Source organism: Ovis aries, chromosome 5 (assembly GCF_016772045.2).
Source record: "Ovis aries strain OAR_USU_Benz2616 breed Rambouillet chromosome 5, ARS-UI_Ramb_v3.0, whole genome shotgun sequence".
NCBI lineage: Eukaryota > Metazoa > Chordata > Mammalia > Artiodactyla > Bovidae > Ovis > Ovis aries.
In genome coordinates, this window is record NC_056058.1 from 99635317 (window position 1) to 99655824 (window position 20508).

General features: G+C 43.2%; 1 protein-coding gene and 1 pseudogene across 22 annotated transcripts in view; one reads left to right on the plus strand and one right to left on the minus strand.

Moving 5' to 3' along the window:
* PAM (peptidylglycine alpha-amidating monooxygenase) overlaps positions 1-1127 on the plus strand; it is a 321661-nt gene extending 320534 nt beyond the window's left edge. For all 22 annotated transcript variants that reach the window (XM_060416042.1, XM_060416041.1, XM_042250794.2 and 19 more), the window contains one exon: positions 290-1127. In XM_060416042.1, the coding sequence (XP_060272025.1) occupies positions 290-465 (176 nt within the window). In that variant the 3' untranslated portion in view covers positions 466-1127. The remainder of the gene's footprint in view (positions 1-289) is intronic.
* Positions 1128-19165: 18038 nt separating this feature from the next.
* On the minus strand, positions 19166-20102 carry LOC114115029 (large ribosomal subunit protein uL18-like; annotated as a pseudogene).
* Between the last annotated feature and the right edge of the window lie 406 nt (positions 20103-20508).

Consider the following 20508-nt stretch of genomic DNA (forward strand, 5'->3'; position numbering starts at 1 on the left):
CAAGGGGACAGCCATTCCCGAGAGCCTGGAAAAAGCAGGAGCTGAAATAATCCTGCAGAAATACATAATCCTGGGGAGCTTTGGGGTGTTTTGTTTGTTTTTTTCCTTATTTATTTTAATGAACCTGTGGAGTCGTATCTTTCTGACTCTGACGGATCAGTGTCTCTATGTCATTTTTCCCCCCTCGCTAATACCTGCCCCTTCCCATCCCCAGAAGAATTTATAACGAAACTGAAAATCATTTGTGCAGACCTTACCTCAATCCTCTGTCCCTGTTCGCTTTCTCCAGGAAAGGGAGGCGGAGGCCTAAACCTGGGCAACTTCTTCGCCAGCCGGAAGGGCTACAGCCGGAAGGGGTTCGACCGCCTCAGCACGGAAGGAAGCGACCAGGAGAAAGATGAGGACGCAAGCGAGTCCGAAGAAGAGTACTCGGCCCCGCCGCCCGCCCCCACCCCTTCCTCCTGAGAAACGGGGTTTTCTTTTAGGCTGACGAGATTTACCAAGGATGCCAGGTTCCTTTCCCCTTGAGCACGTTGAGCGTTTTGCGTATTTAATTGTAAACTGTACCCGTCTGTGTGGGACCGTACACCTTTTATTTACTTCCTTTGGGATTAGTTGGCTTCTGTTTCTAGTTGAGGAGTTTCCTGAAAGTTCATTCACCGTGCCATTGTCTTTATATGAACATAGGATAGAGAAGCGATCCTCTTCTTCCATCACACTAGTCGTTTAGGGATGGAAGGTTTGCTCATCTGCATTTTTGAGACTTTTCTGTAGTTTGTAAATAACTCCGTTCTCTGCTTGAACACAGTATTCTCCCAATAGCACTTCCATTGCCAGTGTCTTTCTTTGGTGCCTTTCCTGTTCAGCATTCTCAGCCTGTGGCAGTGAAGAGAAACTTTGTGCTACATGACGACAAAGCTGCTAAATCTCCTATTTTTTTAAAATCACTAACATTATATTGCAACAAGGGAAAGAAAAAAGTCTCTATTTAAATTGTTTTTTTTTTTTAATTTCCTTCCTCAGTTGGTGTGTTTTGGGGATGTCTTATTTTTAGATGGTTACACTGTTAGATCACTATTTTCAGAATCTGAATGTAATTTGTGTAATAAAGTGTTTTCAGAGCATTAGCTGTCAGAGTGTATTTTGCAGTTTTTGCATATTTTCAGGGCTTATATACAACTTTTGTAATAATTACACAAACCTAAGCTATAGTGAAACCTGTGAAACCTTTTCAATGTTTCAAAAGAAGTGCATTGTATTAAAATTAAGAAACCATTTTATTATGTAGCACATATAAATTAAAAACCAGCCCGAGTTTACATATATGTGAAAACCAGGCTTTCTCTAAAAATCCAAAGAGGATTTTTGCTTGTATAACAATCAGAAGGTAAATAATAAAAGGTGATTGTAGCTAAGAGGAAACCTGTGTCTCAAATTACATATACAAATTAATCCATCAGTGTAGGTTACTACTAATGGTTTTTGTTTTTAAAGAATAATTTTACTCCAAATATCCATGTATTTTATAGGAATATTCCATCTTACAGTGACTACAAATTACTTTTAAAACATATTTTTCATAATCTGTCAGTTCAGTTTAGTAAGGACCTGATAGCTTTTCTTTTTATAATAATCAGACTCTAGAACCTTTTCTTCAGAATGCCTACTTGCAATTCAGACATCTCAGTAGTGGCATATTAGAGATTAAAACAATATAGACTAACTTGCAAAAAAAAAATGGAAATGTCTTCTAGCTAAGTTATTTAAAATATCTAACAACCTAGATTCTTTTCCCTCATAATTGACACACGCTTGATCTAACTGGAAGATTTCTTTCCTTGTCGAGTGAAAACACACTTTTGCTCCCTCTGACCTCTCTTTTATGCCCCTTTCACCACATTAGTGAATGTAGACTCACAACAGCACTGTCCTGACATATTGGGTAGCCAAGATGTTCCTAACGTTTCTTCCATAAGCTCTCATTAATAGACCCAACAAACGTATCGGCCAATCCAGTTTGGGTGCCTGTTCTCTATATCTTACATATTTGTATTTCAACATCAGTGTTAGTACAGTGCCCAAGAGGCGTAAGTTGACTTTGATGCTGTTCAAGTTTTCTTACATTGAGGAAATTAGTTGACTTGCACGAAAGCCATCTTTTCTGGTGCACTATTTGATCATCAGCTCTGTTAACTACATATCTTTTAATGTTATGTATGCCCAGTTTTGTTCCTGAACAGCTTTACAGTGGCTCATGGATGGGAAAAAAAAATAGATCAAAATGATAAGTTATATGAAAGCAGGAAAGAAAAAAGGGAAAACAAAGATAAAAATGGAAAAGTTTATACAAGAATAATTCTTATTATAGTTCATTAGAAGAATTTGGCTCTAAACTTTCTAGCAGCTCATTAAATAAAACTGGATTAGTTACATGATTCATGAGCCAATTAAACTTTTAGAGTTGCTAATAATAAGAGCAGAAAAATTTGTTCCCAAGTAGCTTCTGAAAGATAGCACCTTGTTGGGTAATTAAAAGTCTTCAACAATATCCATAGAGTAGACAAAAACATTTTTCAGGGCTCTTCTTACGTGCTGGTGCATGCTAAGTCTCTTCAGTCGCATCTCACTCTTTGTGACCCTATGGACTGTAGCCCGCCAGGCTCCTCTGTCCATGGGATTCTCCAGGCAAAAATACTGGAGTGGGTTGCTGTGCCTTCCTCCAAGGGATCTTCCCAACCCAGGGATCGAACACGCGTCTCTGTCTCCTGCATTGGTAGGCAAGTTCTTTGCCACTAGCACCACTTGGGAAGCCCAAAATGAAAGTGGTGCTGAACTGAGAGTCTTGCTTCCGGTAGAAAACCCAAGGATATCTTACAATTCTGTGCTGCACAGGGGACCGTGAACAGCCCAGCTGAGTGTATAGTCAGGACAGTCAAGATGGCCGTCCCCTTGCTCTCTGTGCGTCACCAGCTCGAGCACGTCACGGACCTCCCGACACCCTTGCCCCAGGCCCAGCGAATGCTAGTTCTAATCAAAGAGGCCGTGTTTCCCTGGTAACTGACTTTATTCCCTGCTATAATTGGCAACTGCCCCTTGCACCCAGAGCGAAGCCTGGCTGGCCGCCATGTTTTGTCTGACGTTTGCTCAGGTGTCGCTCCAGAACCTTCCTTGCTTCAGACATGTAAGCTCCCTCATCCATTAAACCTGTGGTCCCCAACATTTTTGGCATCAGGGACCAGTTTCGTGGAAGACAGTTTTTCCACAGACCGGGGGAGAGGTGGGACAGTGGTTTAGATTTCAACCTCTGCTCACGTCCTGCCATTTGGCCGGGTTCCTCACAGGCCACTGACCGGTACCCGTCCTTGGCCGTGGTTAGGGGACCCCTGCATTGAGCCATTGACGTGTGCCTGGGCCCTTACATATGTCCCTTATTATAACACATGGCATTACATTGCTGAATATAAGCAAACAGCAGTATAAAAAGGAAAATTGAGAAAAGAGAAAACCTGCATGCCCATCCTGTCCTGGAACACCACACCTGTTCTACCAACCTGGCTTAATTAGAGGGCAGACTAGGAATGAATGAACTCTGCTGACTTCAGGCACTCTCCACTGACTTTTGTCCTGAGCTGAACTTCAGTTATTGAGTTAGAGATTGCACTACCTGGGAAGTGCCTAAAGGAAGTGATTCCGTCACAGTAGAAGCACTGGGGAATTTAAGGAAAAATTGATTGAACGCTACCTCCAGAGATTCAGATTTGATTCGCTTACTATAGTATGTTGCTATGGGTCATATTTTTAAATTTCTCCAGGTAATTCTAATGTGCAGCCAGAATTGAAAACCACTGTCTTTAAGAATGACTGTTTTATTGATACTTTGCCAGTTGCTTCAAGTGGATAGCTATATTTTCATATAAATTATAGTTTGCAGATGTTTGGGAAAAGAAGATGAGGTCTGAGGTGTTTTGATTTGACCATTAGTACTAAGATCTGAATGCCTCAATTGTTAAATGTTTTAAATTGGATAACTAGAATAGGCATAATGACTTATTAATAAGGCAAAGGGAAGCAACTGGGCTTGATCGTTTTTCTTTACAATAAATTATCCAGAGAATATTATTTGGGGGAGCTAAAAGAATAGCTTTGTCATTCATTGAGTTGGCCCTGAATGATCATATGCATAAAATCTTTCATTCTAAGCTTTCTTCTTAGTTTATTAACTCAGCATATTCTTTTTCAAAGTTCTCATACATCTTTAAAGTCTCACTCAGATGTTACATTAATAGTTAAGTAGCTGAAGGACAAAAGAAGCCATAGGCTTGGTATTTGAACTTATTCCCCAGACTGTCACCTACCTAGTAGCTCCAAATTAATTTAAATCAAATTTGATGTAGCCTACATAGAGTACTTCTCACACATCAATGAATCTAAGAACCAACCAAGTACTTATTTTAAGAGGACTGACTGTTGGTCCCATTCCCAGACTTTTTGATTCACTCTATTAGGTGCAGCTTAGACAGCTGCATTTTTAAAAAGCATTCCTGGTGATTTGGATCCAGGTGTTCCATGGACTATATCCAAGAAATACAGTCCTCCAGAGAGTAGCTGAGCTGTAAAACAAAGTATTAGGTATACAAAACCATTTTCTCGAATAATGTGGTCTCTGTAGAATGATGGTTAGGCCCAGAAGTCATCCACCCCAGTCCCTCAAACCTAGACCACAGAAAGCTCAGCTGCAAATTATCTTCAGGGCCAGAACTTATCTACCAGAAGCTTCTTTCTGTCATTCCCTAACACTGATTGTCACTGCATGGGAAATAACTTAGATGCACAGAAAGGCTTCTAGGGGCCTTCTTAGAACCTTATTTAAAACAACATGAAGGATACAAATGATGTCTTCAGCAGGTTGCTATGCTAGACTTTGTGTATTTGGTTTTGTGTGGGTTTTTTGTTTTTTGTTTGCAGCAGTGAGGGACGTGGGAATAGGTGCAATCACATTTAAAGGAGGCAAGAATCAACAAAACACATTTGGTGTGTTTTTTTAACATCATGATTTAATTAAGGGAGCATATTCATTGTCGGAGAAGGCAATGGCACCCCACTCCAGTTCTCTTGCCTGGAAAATCCCATGGACGGAGGAGCCTGGTAAGCTGCAGTCCATGGGGTCGCTAAGAGTCGGGCATGACTGAGCGACTTCACTTCCGCTTTTCACTTTCATGCATTGGAGAAGGAAATGGCAACCCACTCTGGTATTCTTGTCTGGAGAATCCCAGGGACAGAGGAGCCTAGTAGGCTGCCATCTGTGGGGTCGCACGACTGCAGCAACTCAGCAGCAGCAGCATCATATTCATTGTAGAGAATATATTGATGATGCTAAATATGATTCCTCAGTACAGCCTTAAAATGGTTGAAACACCAAAGCACAAAGATGTCAATTATATATCCAAACTGTTTTCCATGCTCCCAAACTGAGTACACACAGTACTGTCACAGGGGAGGGGTTTAGCAGTGAAGACCTGGCAGTGAAGTTGTACGGGTTGATATACCAAAGTTAGCATATGAAATAGGAGTTTATAAAAACAAGTTTGACAATAGCAAAGAGGACCCTTTCCATTTCTGAGCAAAAATGCATTTCATTATTCAATATATACCCTACTAAGTGAAAACACCAATATCACTTGAGAATGCTCCACTCATTATTATTTCCTCTATTATACTGCAACCTTCTCCATATCTTTTGAAAAAAAAAATATTGTGTGGGAGCCGTGGGATAAGCATGAGTGTAGATGGAGTGGCACAATTGCGCTGGTTCTTACAACTCACTTCCAGATAAGGAGAAAGTGATATTCATTAGTATGGCCCAGTCTTAGACTATATGGAAAGACACTGAATTAAGATCAGAAAGATCTGAAAGTCCAGGTTCTAGAATTGAAGATTTTTTTTATGCCATTGTGTTAGTCAGACTTCTTTTCTTTGATCATTTTTTTGGAGTATAGTTCATCTGCAGTGTTGTGTTAGTTTCTACTGTCTGCCAAATAAATCAGCCACGTATACACATACTGTCCACTCTGCTTTAGATTCCTCACCCATTACAGAGAAGAGCTGTGTGAGCTGCACAGCAGATCCCTGTTCGTCATCTGCTCTTACGTGTAGTAGGGTGCGTATGCAGGTCCCGTCTGCCAGTCTATCACACGCTCCCCTGTGCATCCCCCCCACTCCCTGCAACCACAAGTCTGCCCTCCACGTCTGTGACTCTACTTCTGCTCGGCAAGCAAAGTCTAGTCAGACTTCTTCAGTCATTAATTACAGCTCAATTCAAATAGCCAGCAACATATGATGTTATACACACGGCTATACATAAAATAGATAACAAAAAAGGACCTACAGTGTAGCACAGGGAACTAAACTCAGTGTTTTGTAAAAACCTATAAGGGAAAGTAATGTGGAAAATAACACGTGGATCACTTTGATGCATGCCGGCAACTAACACAATATTGTAGATTCTGCATGCATGCATGCATGCTCAGTCAGTCGTGTCCAACTCTTTGTGACCCCGTGGATTGTCGTCCACCAGGCTCCTCTGTCCGTGGGATTATCCTGGCAAGAATACTGGAGTTGGTTACCATTTCCTCCCCCAGGGGATCTTCCCTACTCAGGGACCGTGCCTGCATCTCCTGCAGCTCCTGCATTGTCAGGCAGATTCTTTACCACTGAGCCACCTTGGATCAAAACAACTGTACTTCAATTCAGTTCAGTTCAGTTCAGTCACTCAGTTGTGTCTGACTCGTTGCGACCTCGTGAACTGCAGCACGCCAGGCCTCCCCATTCATCACCAACTCCCAGAGTTTACTCAAACTCATGTGCATTGAGTCAGTGATACAATCCAACCATCTCATCCTCTATTGTCCCCTTCTCCTCCCACCTTCAATCTTTCCCAGCATCAGGGTCTTTTCAAATGAGTCAATTAAAAAAACAAAAAAACACCTAAGAAATAGGCTGAAGAATAACTCATGTTTATTAAGAATTAATAATGATATATAATAATCAAGAATTAATGTGTCAAGAAAAATAATTATCACTGATAGATTCAGGTAACAAAAAAGGCCAAGCATGGCTAGATGCCAAGACTCAGCTGATGCCATCAGGATTCCGTCTCCCTCCATCCCTCATGGATGACTGCCTCGGTTTGGCTGTCTTCCTTCTAGGATTCACTTTCATGCAGACTCTCCATGTACGTGGTAATGAAAGTGGCAATTAGCAGCTCTAAGTCTAAATCCTACCAGCAGTAACTCTGAGACAAATAGCTTCTCTTTCTACAGAGTTTCAACACATTGACTAACTGGCCTGATTTGCTTCATGCATCAACCTCAGAACCAGTCACTCTGGACAAGGAAAATATGATGCATCAAATCTAGATAAGGTCACATCTCACAGTAACCACACTACTTATTTATAAGGGATTCGTTTCCCTAGGAAAATTTCTTATACTATTGCCAGTTGAATCGGGTAGATTCTGGGGAAAAAAAATAGCAGATAATCATTATTATTATCTTAAGACCATAACCACTTAAAACATATTTATCAGACCAGAGGGTTTACTGAAGTAGCTGTGTGTGTGGTGGTTAAACTATTACATCAAAAAGGGACATTGAGTGATTAAGTCTACACCAATGTATTCATGAAGACAGTCTCAAAGGCTCACAAACAATATTGAATGCAAGGAAAATCTTCAACATTGGCTTGTCACGATAACGATGACAATAACAAATATACACAGGACCAAGAGCAGAGGTTTGAGGTCTCAAATCCATATTTACATGATGATTTCTACTCAACCAAGGTTTATGGAAACAGCTTCCAATCAATAAGAGAGATGGTTTCTTTAGTTATAAAAAAATGAATTATTGGTGTTCACTCAGTCCTTTTCATTCTGAAACAAAGCAAATCATGATGTTCTTTTTGTCCCCACTTTTTCCTCCAAAAATGTCAAAGCTACAGAAATACTGAAGCCTATTACAAGGAACATCTACCTACCCTTCACTCAGACTCACCAGGGGGTAACATTTTGCCATATTTGTTTTCCCTTTCTCACGTGTACATGCATACACGTGTTCGCCTGCACACACACACACACACACACACACACCGATAAAACTTCTGCTGAACCATTTGAAAAAAAGTTGTGGAGATCATAACCTTTAAACATTTCAACCATATCACCTAAGAACCTTCTCCATAACCACAAAAGCACTATTACAATCAAGAATTTAACAGATTCCCTAATATCAACCAACATGTAGTCCACATTCAAATCCCCAATGTCCCCTAAATGCCCCACAGAACTCTCTGGTTTTGACCCAGGATCCTATTAAGATTCAGATAATATGCATTTATTATATCTCTGCTGTCTCCTTTAAAGTGACTTTTCTTGTCATTTTTTTCTTCCAAAACATGGATATTTTTATTTTTTAATTTTTTTTAATTTTTATTTTTACTTTATTTTACTTTACAATACTGTATTGGTTTTGCCATACATTGACATGACTTCACCACGGGTGTACATGCGTAAAAGTCCAGGCCAATTGTCTTTAGACAGTGTTTCTGAGAGAAAACACTTTAAGCCATCTGAAGATGGTATTCCCCGACAGCTTTTAGCCAATGGTAAACCTCCAATACAAGAACATTGAGTTTAGAAAATTTAGAGAAATAGCATATTTTATATATTACACTGGTAAATATGTATTTTACTATTTATATACGTTTGGTAAAAGGTAAAAATAAATATTAGTTATGAAAAAAAGAGCAATGGGTTTAAATAAATAAATATTTTTTAAAAATATAATTCCAGAGTAACAAGAATCTAAGTTCCAAGCCAAAAAGGTTCTAGTTGAAAGATGAAAGTATGCTCTGAAAACAAAGGCTGCAAAACATTGCATTAGTCCCAAAGGTCCTGGGGTAAAAGAACCTGAATAACAGACCAAAGTTGAGAAAACATTTTTAGTGAAGTTTTCAAGTTTTCAAGAACTAGGCATCCTATGTACATATACATGCACTAGGAAGTACTTTTGTATATGTACATAGTTACACTCTTTATTGTGTTACTTTCCTTAAAATAACTAGTATAGCCCTTTTATTATTTAGATAAATTAGAATAAATATGTACCTTTCAAGTAAATAAATTGATGATTAACCTATAGATGATGGGTTTCCAAAGTGGCCCTAGTAGTAAAGAACCCGCCTGCCAGTGAAGGAGACTTAGGAGACGCAGGTTCAATCCCTAGGTCGGGAAGATCCATGGCAACCCCCTCCAGTCTTCTTGCCTGGAGAATCCCCATGGGTAAATGAGCCTGGCAGGCTACAGTCCACGGGGTCGCAAAGACTCGGACATGAAGGAAGCGACTAAGCACGCACACTGTAAATGATTGGTTGATAGAGTGACAGTCATAGCCGGAAGGAGTGAAAGAGAAATAGAGGGAAAGGAAGATGAAAGAGATCCACATTTATAGATTGCTCATAAAGATCGCTTCAGGGTAATTGTTACCAGCGCAGTGAATGGCTGACATCTGGTGGTAAAACAGCAAAAACTCTGCGTGGATTTTTGTCCTCAAAAAAGCGGTGCTGCTCAGTGAATGCTGGCTCTGTCTTCAAGAATAATAATGTAAAGTGCTCCTGGTGACCTGCCTTGTATGAATACATCATGCTGTATGATCAGGCCTCTCAAGACGGTTGTTCTCTTGCTTTCTCTGCATCCCCTGCTGGACCAAGGCCTGCTCCATCTACACCCTGCTCGTCAGTGTGATTGCCCCTCGGCCGAGCTGGTAATCGCGCTAATCCTTGGGCAAGAATGGCTCCAGCTGCTAGCTTATTAAAGGGCAATGTCTGCCCTTGTGATGTGCATTAACCTGGGGCGGGGGGCGGGGGGCGGCTACAAGGTACACACCCCAGCTGCTGATTTTCTTAGTAGCTGATGAGCCAACCTGACATCAGTTCCCCTATAAATGGTAACCTCCTTCTTCCCAGGTAGTATTGACTGCTGCTATATCCTGCTGGCCATTGGCCGTCCACAGTAGGGGTGTGAATCTTTTTAGACAAATAGGATCCCCCTGGCTGGACAACCACACGGCTTGCAGGCCTGTGGGGTGTAGCCCAACACCCCAATGGACAAGCCTGCCAGGAGGCTGGGGGAGACTCCTGTGAGCTCTAGGATGTCAGGAAATAAGGATGGAGAATGGAAAGTTACAGGGGTAATTCCAAGGCGGCTGCCCACTAGCTTGTGGGGCCCTGTGGCAGCTATATCTGCCATGAGAAATGTCTTTCTCTTCCATTATGTTGGTGACATCCTGTTAACCTCAGAGTCTCACATACAGGGCTCATCCAACTGCAGTGCGATGCCTGGCGAATGCAGACAAAATTCAAGGACCTGGATTATCTACAAAATATAGGCACAGCCCAAATCCACCACCCATAAACAATTACAGACACAGGTTCTAGAAACATTAATTCAGGGACAGGCTTGTGTATTGGACGTGATCAGTTTTCCTGAGGGGTTTGGTTGAGGTCTGCGCCAAAAGCAAAATAATGAAAAGAGTACCCTTGGACTTCTGATCCGAGCCCTGGAAGGGGACAAAGCAAGCATCTAGTGTCTTGGAACAACAGGTCTATGCACTCTGCACTGTGATCTAACAGGTGGAAGACATTATAAAAAGCTGAGGGTGGGGTGATTTGAAAGAATAGCATTGAAATGTGTATATTATCATGTGTGAAGTGGATCACTGGTCCAGGTTCGATGCATGAGACAGGGCGCTCAGGGCCGGTGCACTGGGATGACCCTGAGGGATGGGATGGGGAGGAAGGTGGGAGGGGGGTTCAGGATGGGGAACACATGTACACCCATGGCTGATTCATGTCAATGTATGGCAAAACCAATACAACATTGTAAAGTAACGAGCCTCCAATTTAAATAAATATATTAATTGAAACAAACAAACAAAAAAAGCCCTGTGAATGTGTTTTTTAAAAAAAGCCTACCTGAGTCCCAGAGATAGGCCAAAAAAGAATGTGCAGGGTCTAGAACAATTATACGCTACATAGGGGACCCCCAGGGACGTCGACAGTAGGCAAAGAACCCATTTCACAAGCCGTGAAGATCAGGAGTGAGCTGACAAAAAAGCCACGCACTGGTATTTCCAGCTGCCCCAGAACCCCGGTGCTGCTGGGTAATCGAAAGGGTGAACAGACCCAACAATTGAGGCAGAAATCTGCTCTCTCTACACGTGGACCAGGAGGCCACGTGAACTAGAACTGAAGATGCTGGAGCAATCATCCCAGTGCCGACACCATATTAACCCGGAGGCAACTCGTCAACACGAGTCAGGTTCAACTGGCGACCACCGAAGGACCACTGCCAGCTATCGGTCAGGACAGTAACTCACTTTTGCCCTTGCCACTGGGTCTACCGCGGGGAATAAACACACTGTGCGATGTCTCTGGGATGCAGATAAGTCCTAGTGGCTTGGGTACACTGCCCTGAGGGGCATGGGATTAGAAAGGGATTTCCCGGTTTCCTCCGTCTTCTCCCAGCCTCACCAAAGACTGGTGATGTAGTCTCTCTGGGCCCCCATGGGAAGGGCACTGTTATGTGAACTCTGTGGTCCGTTGTTAGACCACCCGTCCAGGATTCAGCAGGGGTTGTGGGCCCCGAGGATGGACAGGCCGGATGGTCCTGCAGGTCGGGACGCACACCACACAGGGGTAGTATGATCTCAGAAGGTTATTACCACGTGTATTTTGCTTCATGGCCATGATCTCCCTGTATGGTACGTTTCACCCCTAGCCTGTGAGTGCGGGGAATTTGTTCTGACTGAGCAACAACGTGGCCTCACTGTCAAATGAGTTTGATTGCAGGGTTTACACTGAGGATCTGTTGCTGCTGCTGCTGCTAAGTCACTTCAGTCGTGTCCGACTCTGTGCGACCCCGTAGACGGCAGCCCACCAGGCTCCCCCGTCCCTGGGATTCTCCAGGCAAGAGCACTGGAGGGGGTGCCATTGCCTTCTCCTAAGGACCCACTGACACCCTCTTCACACCTGCGAACAAGGCCTGATAGCAGCTGGCGCTGGAGCTCGGTGCTCCTCAGCCACTGTTGTCTGTGCTGAGCTGTGGTGTTTGGTGGAAGTGTGCCCCTGCATAGGGCTTCCCTGGTGGCTCTGCAGTAAAGAAACTGCCTGCTGATGCAGGAGACATGGGTTCTATCCCTGGGCCAGGAAGATCCCCTGGAGAAGGACATGGCAACCCACTCCAGTGTTCTCGCCTGGAGAATCCCATGGACAGAGGAGCCTGGCGGGCTACGGTCCATAGGGTCTCAAAACAGACACAACTTAGCAACTGAGCATACACATGTAACTCTACATAACTGACCCCAAGAGCATCTTAGAAGCGGGCTGGATCAGGATTGGAAGGGTCATGCGGGGTTTGTGTGGTGGCGTGTACGCTCAGGTCGCTCAGGACAGCTGTGCTCTTGCATTTACAAACCCCGCTGATCCCCCCGTTCCTACACACATGAGTCGGCTCGTCCCCTGTCCCAGCTTGTGACTGTTCTAACCCTTAGGCCAGATGGCTCCACCTGCTAGCTTATTGAAGAGAAACAGCTGCCCTTGTGATCTTTGCTAACCTAAGGGTCCGTGAAGACATGCCTCTAGCTGCCTGTTTCGCTGGTAACTGATGAGCTAAACTGACATCCATTGCTGCTTTACCTGGTAGCCTCCTTCTCCCCCGAATAGTGAAGATTGCTGCCATGTCCTGCCTGCTGTACACCGTGGGGAGGTTGCTCCAGGACCTTCTGCTTCAGATGAGTAAGATCTCCATCCAATAAACCATTGAGGTCACTGTCACTGTCTCTGGGTTCTTACTTTGGTCTTGAAACTGTGCAACTATAAGCCTTGCAAGCCTGCAGGGCACAGCCTAACACATGCCCAGAAGCTGTCTCAAAATATCTGGAACACCAGGGTTCACACATCAATCCTGACAGGATTGATGGCCACCGTTCTCCAACTTATTTTCTAACCAGAAAAAGAAAAATCCTGAAGTTGCTTAGCTGTTTTTCACATGCACTCTTAAGAAGGAAAAATAAACATACATAATGCCGTTCAAAAAATGACTGAACATTTATCTACTGCCATTTAAAGAAAAGAATGACACCACTGCCGTCACCAGGCCTGGACCCACTCGGACTGTACGTTTGACCGTGGGCACAAAGCAGACCCTGGTGCATTGCCAAGTGAGGGGGAGCCGTGGGGCCAGGAAAGCTCGCTGGGGCCCGGGGATACCTTGCAGCTGTGGGGAAGGATTACAAAGGGGTGGGCATGGCTTCCTTGGCAGCAGAAGTGGGCAGAGGAGGAGGAAGAGCGAGAGTGCAGGTGTCCCCGGCTGCTGCGCTCTGCCGCATCCTCTGGCAGCGGGTTTCAAGTTGTTTAAGGTCTACGTGTACGTGTGTCATGCGACCTAACCCACAGCTCTGAGCACTAAAAGCTTTTGTATTGTCACCTTAAATGAGTGAATTGTGTGGTTTGTAAACTATCTCAACAAAGCTCCTAAGAAAAAAAGAAGTGAAAGTCGCCGAGTCGTGTCCGAGTGTTTGCAATCCCATGGACTGTACCGTCCATGAGATTCTCCAGGCCAGAATACTGGAGTGGGTAGCCTTTCCCTTCTCCAGGGGATCTTCCCAACCCAGGGATCAAACCCAGGTCTCCCACACTGCAGGCGGCTTCTTCACCAGCTGAGCCACAGGGAAAACCAAGAATACTGGAGTGGGTAGCCTATCCCTTCTCCAGGGCATTTTCCCAGCCCAGGAATCCAACTGGGGTCTCCTGCATTACAGGTGGATTCTTTACCAACTGAGCTATCCGGGAAGCCCTTCCTAAGAAAAAACCATCCCATAATCTCAAATCGGGTTAACCATTATCCAACCTCAAGGCCTGAAAACTCCCACAAAGATCTGGGCCACGTGAAAATGCATTCTCGGCCTCCCCAGCCATGGCATCTTCAAATGCTGACTCGCTCCTACTTACCAGGAGAATGGCTAAGTAATTTCCTAACTGCACACAGGAATGGGGGTGGGGGCGGGGGGAACGCCTCTGGGTTGGCTGCCTAGGCGCGTTCTGAACCCTTCCTCAGGGTGGTCTGCACCTTGCCTTCCTCGCTTAGGAGGCGGCTCCCAGATCCGGGGTGAGTTTTATTTGGAAGTCTGTGTCCCACAGTAGAATCTCCCAGCCTAATGGTGCTCCTTTATGGTGATTCACACCCCTCCCCCACCCCCCTCCCACCAGCAGGAAGATCTGCTTCCTTTTTTCAGTTTTTCCAGTTCGAGGAGACTCGGTCTGTGAGATTGAAACTCTAAAGGCCAGGCCTCTTCCTGGGGAGAGATGTGAAGCTAATGATGGAAAGAGCCGAAGAGGTTTGAGGGGAGAACAGAAAATACCTCGCTTCCTGCTGTTTCTCTGCCTTCAATACCCACTCTGCTTCTCAGGTTGTGCACGACCTTCCAGTCACTCGTCAGAGTTGAGATGAAACCCTTTCACCACTGCAGCCAAACACAGCGTCTCCCTCTGCGTGAACAGAAGCGTCTTATTGCTTCAGTAAAGCCCTGAATCCCAGTGAAATTGATAATTCAGGTATCTTAGAAAAATTAGGTATGATGCTAAGACTTTTAGAATCTATTCCCTGATAGGAACTGAAGGGACGATTGCAATTAAAGACTAATAACTTCAAGTTTGTGAGGCAGAATAGAAGATATTGCAAAGAATCTAATCTTTATTCTGTGTGTGTGTGTGTGTGTGTGTGTGTGTGTGTGTGTGTGTGTGTGTGTGTGTGTGGAGGGGAGTTCTCCCTCCAGTTTTCAAATGCAAATTGAGGTGGAAATAGGAAGGTGATATTGGAACAAACATCAGGTTGTGAATTCCTTAGGAAAGACAAAGTACTATGTGACGGCAGAACGATAAGCGGCTGCAGAAACTGACACTCTGCCTCACTCACTTTCCACTGGCAGATGAGAATGAGATTCTTGAGACTTTGCCTGCTTAATTCATAGTCCCTTAAACATGGTCTTCAGTTTAGTCGCTCAGTAGTGTCCAACTCTTTGTGACCCCATGAATCGTAGCACGCCAGGCCTCCCTGTCCATCACCAAATCCCAGAGTTTACCAAACCCATGTCCATCGATTCAGTGATGCCACCCAATCATCTCATCCTCTGTTGTCCCCTTCTCCTCCTGCCCTCAATCTTTCCCAGCATCAGGGTCTTTTCAAATGAGTCAGCTCTTCACATCAGGTGGCCAAAGTACTGGAGTTTCAGCTTCAGCATCAGTCCTTCCAATGAACACCCAGGACTGATCTCCTTTAGGATGGACTGGTTGGATCTCTTTCCAGTCCAAGGGACTCTCAAGAGTCTTCTCCAATAGCACAGTTTAAAAGCATCAGTTCTTCAGTGCTCAGCTTTCTTTATAGTCCAACTCTCACATCCATACATGACCACTGGAAAAACCATAGCCTTGACTAGATGGACCTTTGTTGGCAAAGTAATGTCTCTGCTTTTTTAATATGCTGTCTAGGTTGGTCATGGCTTTCCTTCCAAGGGGCAAACATCTTTTAATTTCATGGCTGCAGTCACCATCTGCGGTGATTTTGGAGCCTAGAAAAATAAAGTCTGCCACTGTTTGCGCTGCTTCTCCACCTATTTGCCATGAAGTGATGGGACCAGGTTCCATGATCTTAGTTTTCTGAATGCTGAGCTTCAAGCCAACTTTTTCACTCTCCTCTTTCACTTTCATCAACATGGTGTTAGCATCAGCTATATCCATCAAAGGGGTAAGGGAGGTGAATGCTCAGCTGCCATCATTCATGAAACAAGGAGCCTTGCTTAAACATCTGTTTGCTCTGCCAGGTAATGTAAAGAATGCCAGAGTGTGTAATCAATCACCCGATGCTTTCGATCGCTGCCTCAGCAATAATTAACAAGGAGTGTGGTGGGTCAACAGCAAGTGAAACTCTCTGATGCAAAGATAATGTCTCGGCTTCCCCCAAAGGACACATATTACAAGGTTTCTTTTGAAGAGTTCTGACGGTGCATAAATGAATATTGAATTCCTACCCCCTGAACTTCAGGCTCTTATATCCAAAAGTCTACCCGACAGATCCATCTGCATGTCTATCTCAAACACAACCTGTTCAAAACTGAACTTACTTTGTCTTTCCCAAATCTGCTCGTCCAAGTCGTCCTCATCTCAGCGGCAACTCCATCCTTCCGGTTGTACAAACCCAGAAAATTTACAGTCATCACAGACTCCTGTTTTCCTTAAATACTTACATTCAGTGTCAACAAATTCCAGGTAATCTAGCTTTAAAATATAACGCATACTAAGCGTTTCTCACATCCATTGCTACCAATGCTATCGTCATCTCTCACTTGAATTATTGCAACAGTCTCCTAACCAGCCCTCCATTGCCCTTTCTCAGTCCATTCTGATTCCAGCTTCCAAAGTGATGATCTAAAACACGTGTCAGGTCAGGTCACTTTTGTTAGATACTGTCAGTGAGCAACCATGTTATTCAAACTAAAAAGCAGACTCCATACAGTGACCTACAAATCATGAAACAATTTATTCTACCCCTTTGCCTCTCTGACCTCTTATTATACTTCCTCTTAGACTCTGTTCTGAGCATCCTTACTCAGAACTTATCCCCTTACCATCCCTCAAAACACAAACTATCCCAAACACAGACAGCTCAGCATCTTTGCACTCGCTGGCTCTTCTCCTCTGGAATGCTCACCCACACCCCGGAGGCATCGCCTCCCTTTCTCACTTCCTTCAAAACTTTACCCATGTCTCTCTTTCTTTTTCACATTGATTTTTCTGCCCCGTGTTGTGCTCCTGACTTCCTCCATGCTTTTTTATGCTAGCCTGTAATTTGTTCTTTTTCACTGCTATGAAGTGTTTCACGGTATGAGTATGGCACAATCCACTTACTCATTGTGTTGCTAGATACTTATGTTGTTTACAGTGTTTTGCTATTGCAAATATTCCTCTTTCAGCGCAGCTCCTGGCACAAAATTACTGGATTATAGGCCTGTGCATCTTCAGCTTTGTTATATAATACTAAATTGTTTTTCCAAAATAGCTAGATAGATTTATAGACTTATCAATAATGTATTAATTGTACTGTCTGTCCTCATCCTTGTCAGTATTTTAAACTATTTCCAATCTTGTAGGTTTTAAATAATAGTTCTACTTTGCATTTTTTTTCTGGCTATTAATAATGTTGAACCTCTTTTAATGAATTTATTGACTGTGTCTAGATTTCAACAAAGATCCATCTAGTCAAAGCTTTGGTTTTTCCAGTGGTCATGTATGGATGTGAGAGTTGGACTATAAGGAAAGCTGAGCACCAAAGAATTGATGCTTTTGAACTGTGGTGTTAGAGAAGACTCTTGAGAGTCCCTTGGACGGCAAGGAGATCCAGTCAGTCAATCCTAAAGGAAATCAGTCCTGACTATTCATTGGAAGGACTGATGTTGAAGCTGAACCTCCAATACTTTGGCCACCTGATGTGAACAACTGACTCATCTGAAAAGACCCTGATGCTGGGGAAGTCTGAAGGCAGGAGGAAAAGGGGATGACAAAGGATGAGATGGTTGGATGGCATCACTGACTCAATGGACTTGAGTTTGAGTGAACTCTGGGAGTTGGTGATGGACAGAGAGGCCTGGCGAGCTGCGGTCCATAGGGTCACAAAGAGTCAGACATGACTGAGTGACTGAGATGAACTGATACTTTATCAGGATAAGGGAATGCCCTTCTGAGTCTGCCAAGAATTTTTTATTTCACATGGTTGTTAACACTGAGCAAATACTTTCTCTGCATCTACTAGATAAAGTGTCTACAAACTATGACCCACAGGCTGAATTAAGTCCACAGTTTTTTTGCAGGGAGCAGGGGGTACATAAAATGTTATTGGAAAACAGACACACCCTTTTGTTTAGCATGTAATATGACTGCTTCTACTACAATGGCAGAATTTTGTGATTCCAACAGGATGTATAGTCTGCAAAGCTGAAAAATATTTACTATCTAGCTAAGTCCTTTACAGAAAATGTTTGCCACCTAACTAGATGATTAAGTGACCTTTTTCTTTTTTTTAACATCTGATTATGTGGTTTTGCTGATTCTTCTCAAATCGCTCACCTGCATCAATTCTCTGCCCTTTCAGCTCTGGTCCCCAGGAGGCTGATCCTTACTGCTTTCATCCCAACCCCAAGCTCCCTGCCACTGGCTTCTCTTGGGGGGCAGGGTGGGCACCAACAAATGAGAAGCACTAGACCGAGATGGGAGAAGGCAATAGCACCCCACTCCAGTGCTCTTGCCCGGAAAATCCCATGGGCGGAGAAGCCTGGTGGGCTGCAGTCTATGGGGTTGCACAGAGTCGGACATGACTGAAGCGACTTAGCAGCAGCAGCAGCGGCAGCCCGAGATGAGATGGGAGGGTGGTCCTCTCCGAGGGTCAGTTCTAACCGTGATCGTCGCAGTTCGGACTTGTACAGTTCTGGCTTTCTCTATGATGAGGGTGCCTTTCTCTGTGATGACCACCACTGACGGTTAAATTTTCTTCCATAATTCATCTCTCACTGGGCACTTCCACTCTTTGCCCCCTCAGGCCTAGAGGTTTCTGGCTATTTCTGGTTACCAGATGTTCCACCGTTCATTGTGGGTTCTGTTCATGTTGAAAAATGTCCTTAAATTTTCTCCATTAAAACATTGGCTGTATTTCTACTCTTTTTTGGCCAGCTCTCTTAGAAATGCAGCTGTTAATTAAATCAAACTTGCATTTTGGGAATCCACTCAGTTTGGTCATACTGTGTATTTTTATAGATCACTGGAATCAGTTTACTAATTTATTTTTACATCTTTGTATTCATGTTCATGAGAGAATGACCTGTTATTTTCCTTTCTCATCCCATCTTTTTCAGATTTTAAGATTATGCTATCCTCATGCCAAAGATATAAGGAATGGTACTTCTGTTTCTATACCATAAAATAATTTGCATAAGATTAAAATTATGTGTTCCTTAAATTTTGTTATAAATGTTTGGTAAAATCACATGGCTTATTATTTGCTTGGTCAATATGTTTATTATTGTCTTTATCTGAGAAATCTTCATAGAAAACTATGGTTTCGTGTATTAACTCTTGGCAGCCTGTTTCTGAGCTCTAAAGAAGCCTGCCTTCTTCTGAGCTACCCAGTCTTTCTTCTGGGCAAGTGACATTTTGGGGTGGTTCCACTTCTTTTCAGCTTCTTTCCTAGGCTTCTTCTCATCCACTGGATTCTCTTAATTGCAGCATGAGCTTTCCTATACACCTCCCCCATCATGTCTGGAGTTACAGAGTCCGTTCGATATTGAGAGAATTGTTTCTTACAAGCATCCTCATCTTCTTCAGCCAGGCTATGCCTGTCATTTGCCATGTTTTACTCCATGGTGAGCTTTCAGTGAACCTCAGAACTGAGTTCTTTGCTTCCTGAATCATAACCACGGAATCATGTGATACTGTGAGGGATAGACAAGCCTCCATCAACAACTCCCTTGAGGGTCCCCAACTTTATTTCCAGTAGTAGACCTGGCAAGTCTTGCATCCAAACAACAGATGAAGGCACCTGGCTGACCACCAGGGCTTCCTACACTGTACTCATCCACAGTCACCTCGACTTGGCCTTCATAAATCTTGCTGATACCAAACCTATTAAGAAGCCTGCAGGCCAGTACAATATGCAGCAGGGTTGTCAGGCCAACCATCACACCTTATTTTGGGAGTTCGTGAGCATAAGCTGCGTATATCTCCTTTTAGACTGGTGTAAATAATCTGACAAATGATACCTTGGTTGGCTACATGAACTGGCATTCTGTATTTGAGTGTGTTGTACTTATTTTTATCATGGATTACCAATCATTTCTGAGTATAGTCGTCAGTTTTGCCCTCTTGCTGTCCTCTAAATTTCAGTGGTATCTCTTGAAGTAGCCTTTATTCTTGACAACTTCAACAAACCCCATGCTGTGGAACAGAGCCTGGGGTTCACAGCTTGCCAAAGAGCTGGCTTATTTCTTCTTGAACCACATTTGCACGTTAAATTTTTCTAGAATTTATCAATTTTATAAAGATTTTGAAGTTATAAGGATTAAGTAATAATATCATTTGTCTTTTAAATATCTGCATTATATGGCATTCTGACCCTTTTATAATATTTTGTATTTATAAATTCTGTTTATTTTTTAAATTAGAACTTGCTAGATTTGTCTCAATTTATTAGTGTCTTCAAAAAAGCAACTTTCGGTTTAGTTCATCCTGTCATTATAAACTTATTTTCTATTTTGTTAATTTCTATTATGTTCATGATTCATGCCTTGTTTTCCTTAGGCTTGGTCACTTATTCTTTTTCTACCACATTAAATTGGATGCTTAGCTCATTAG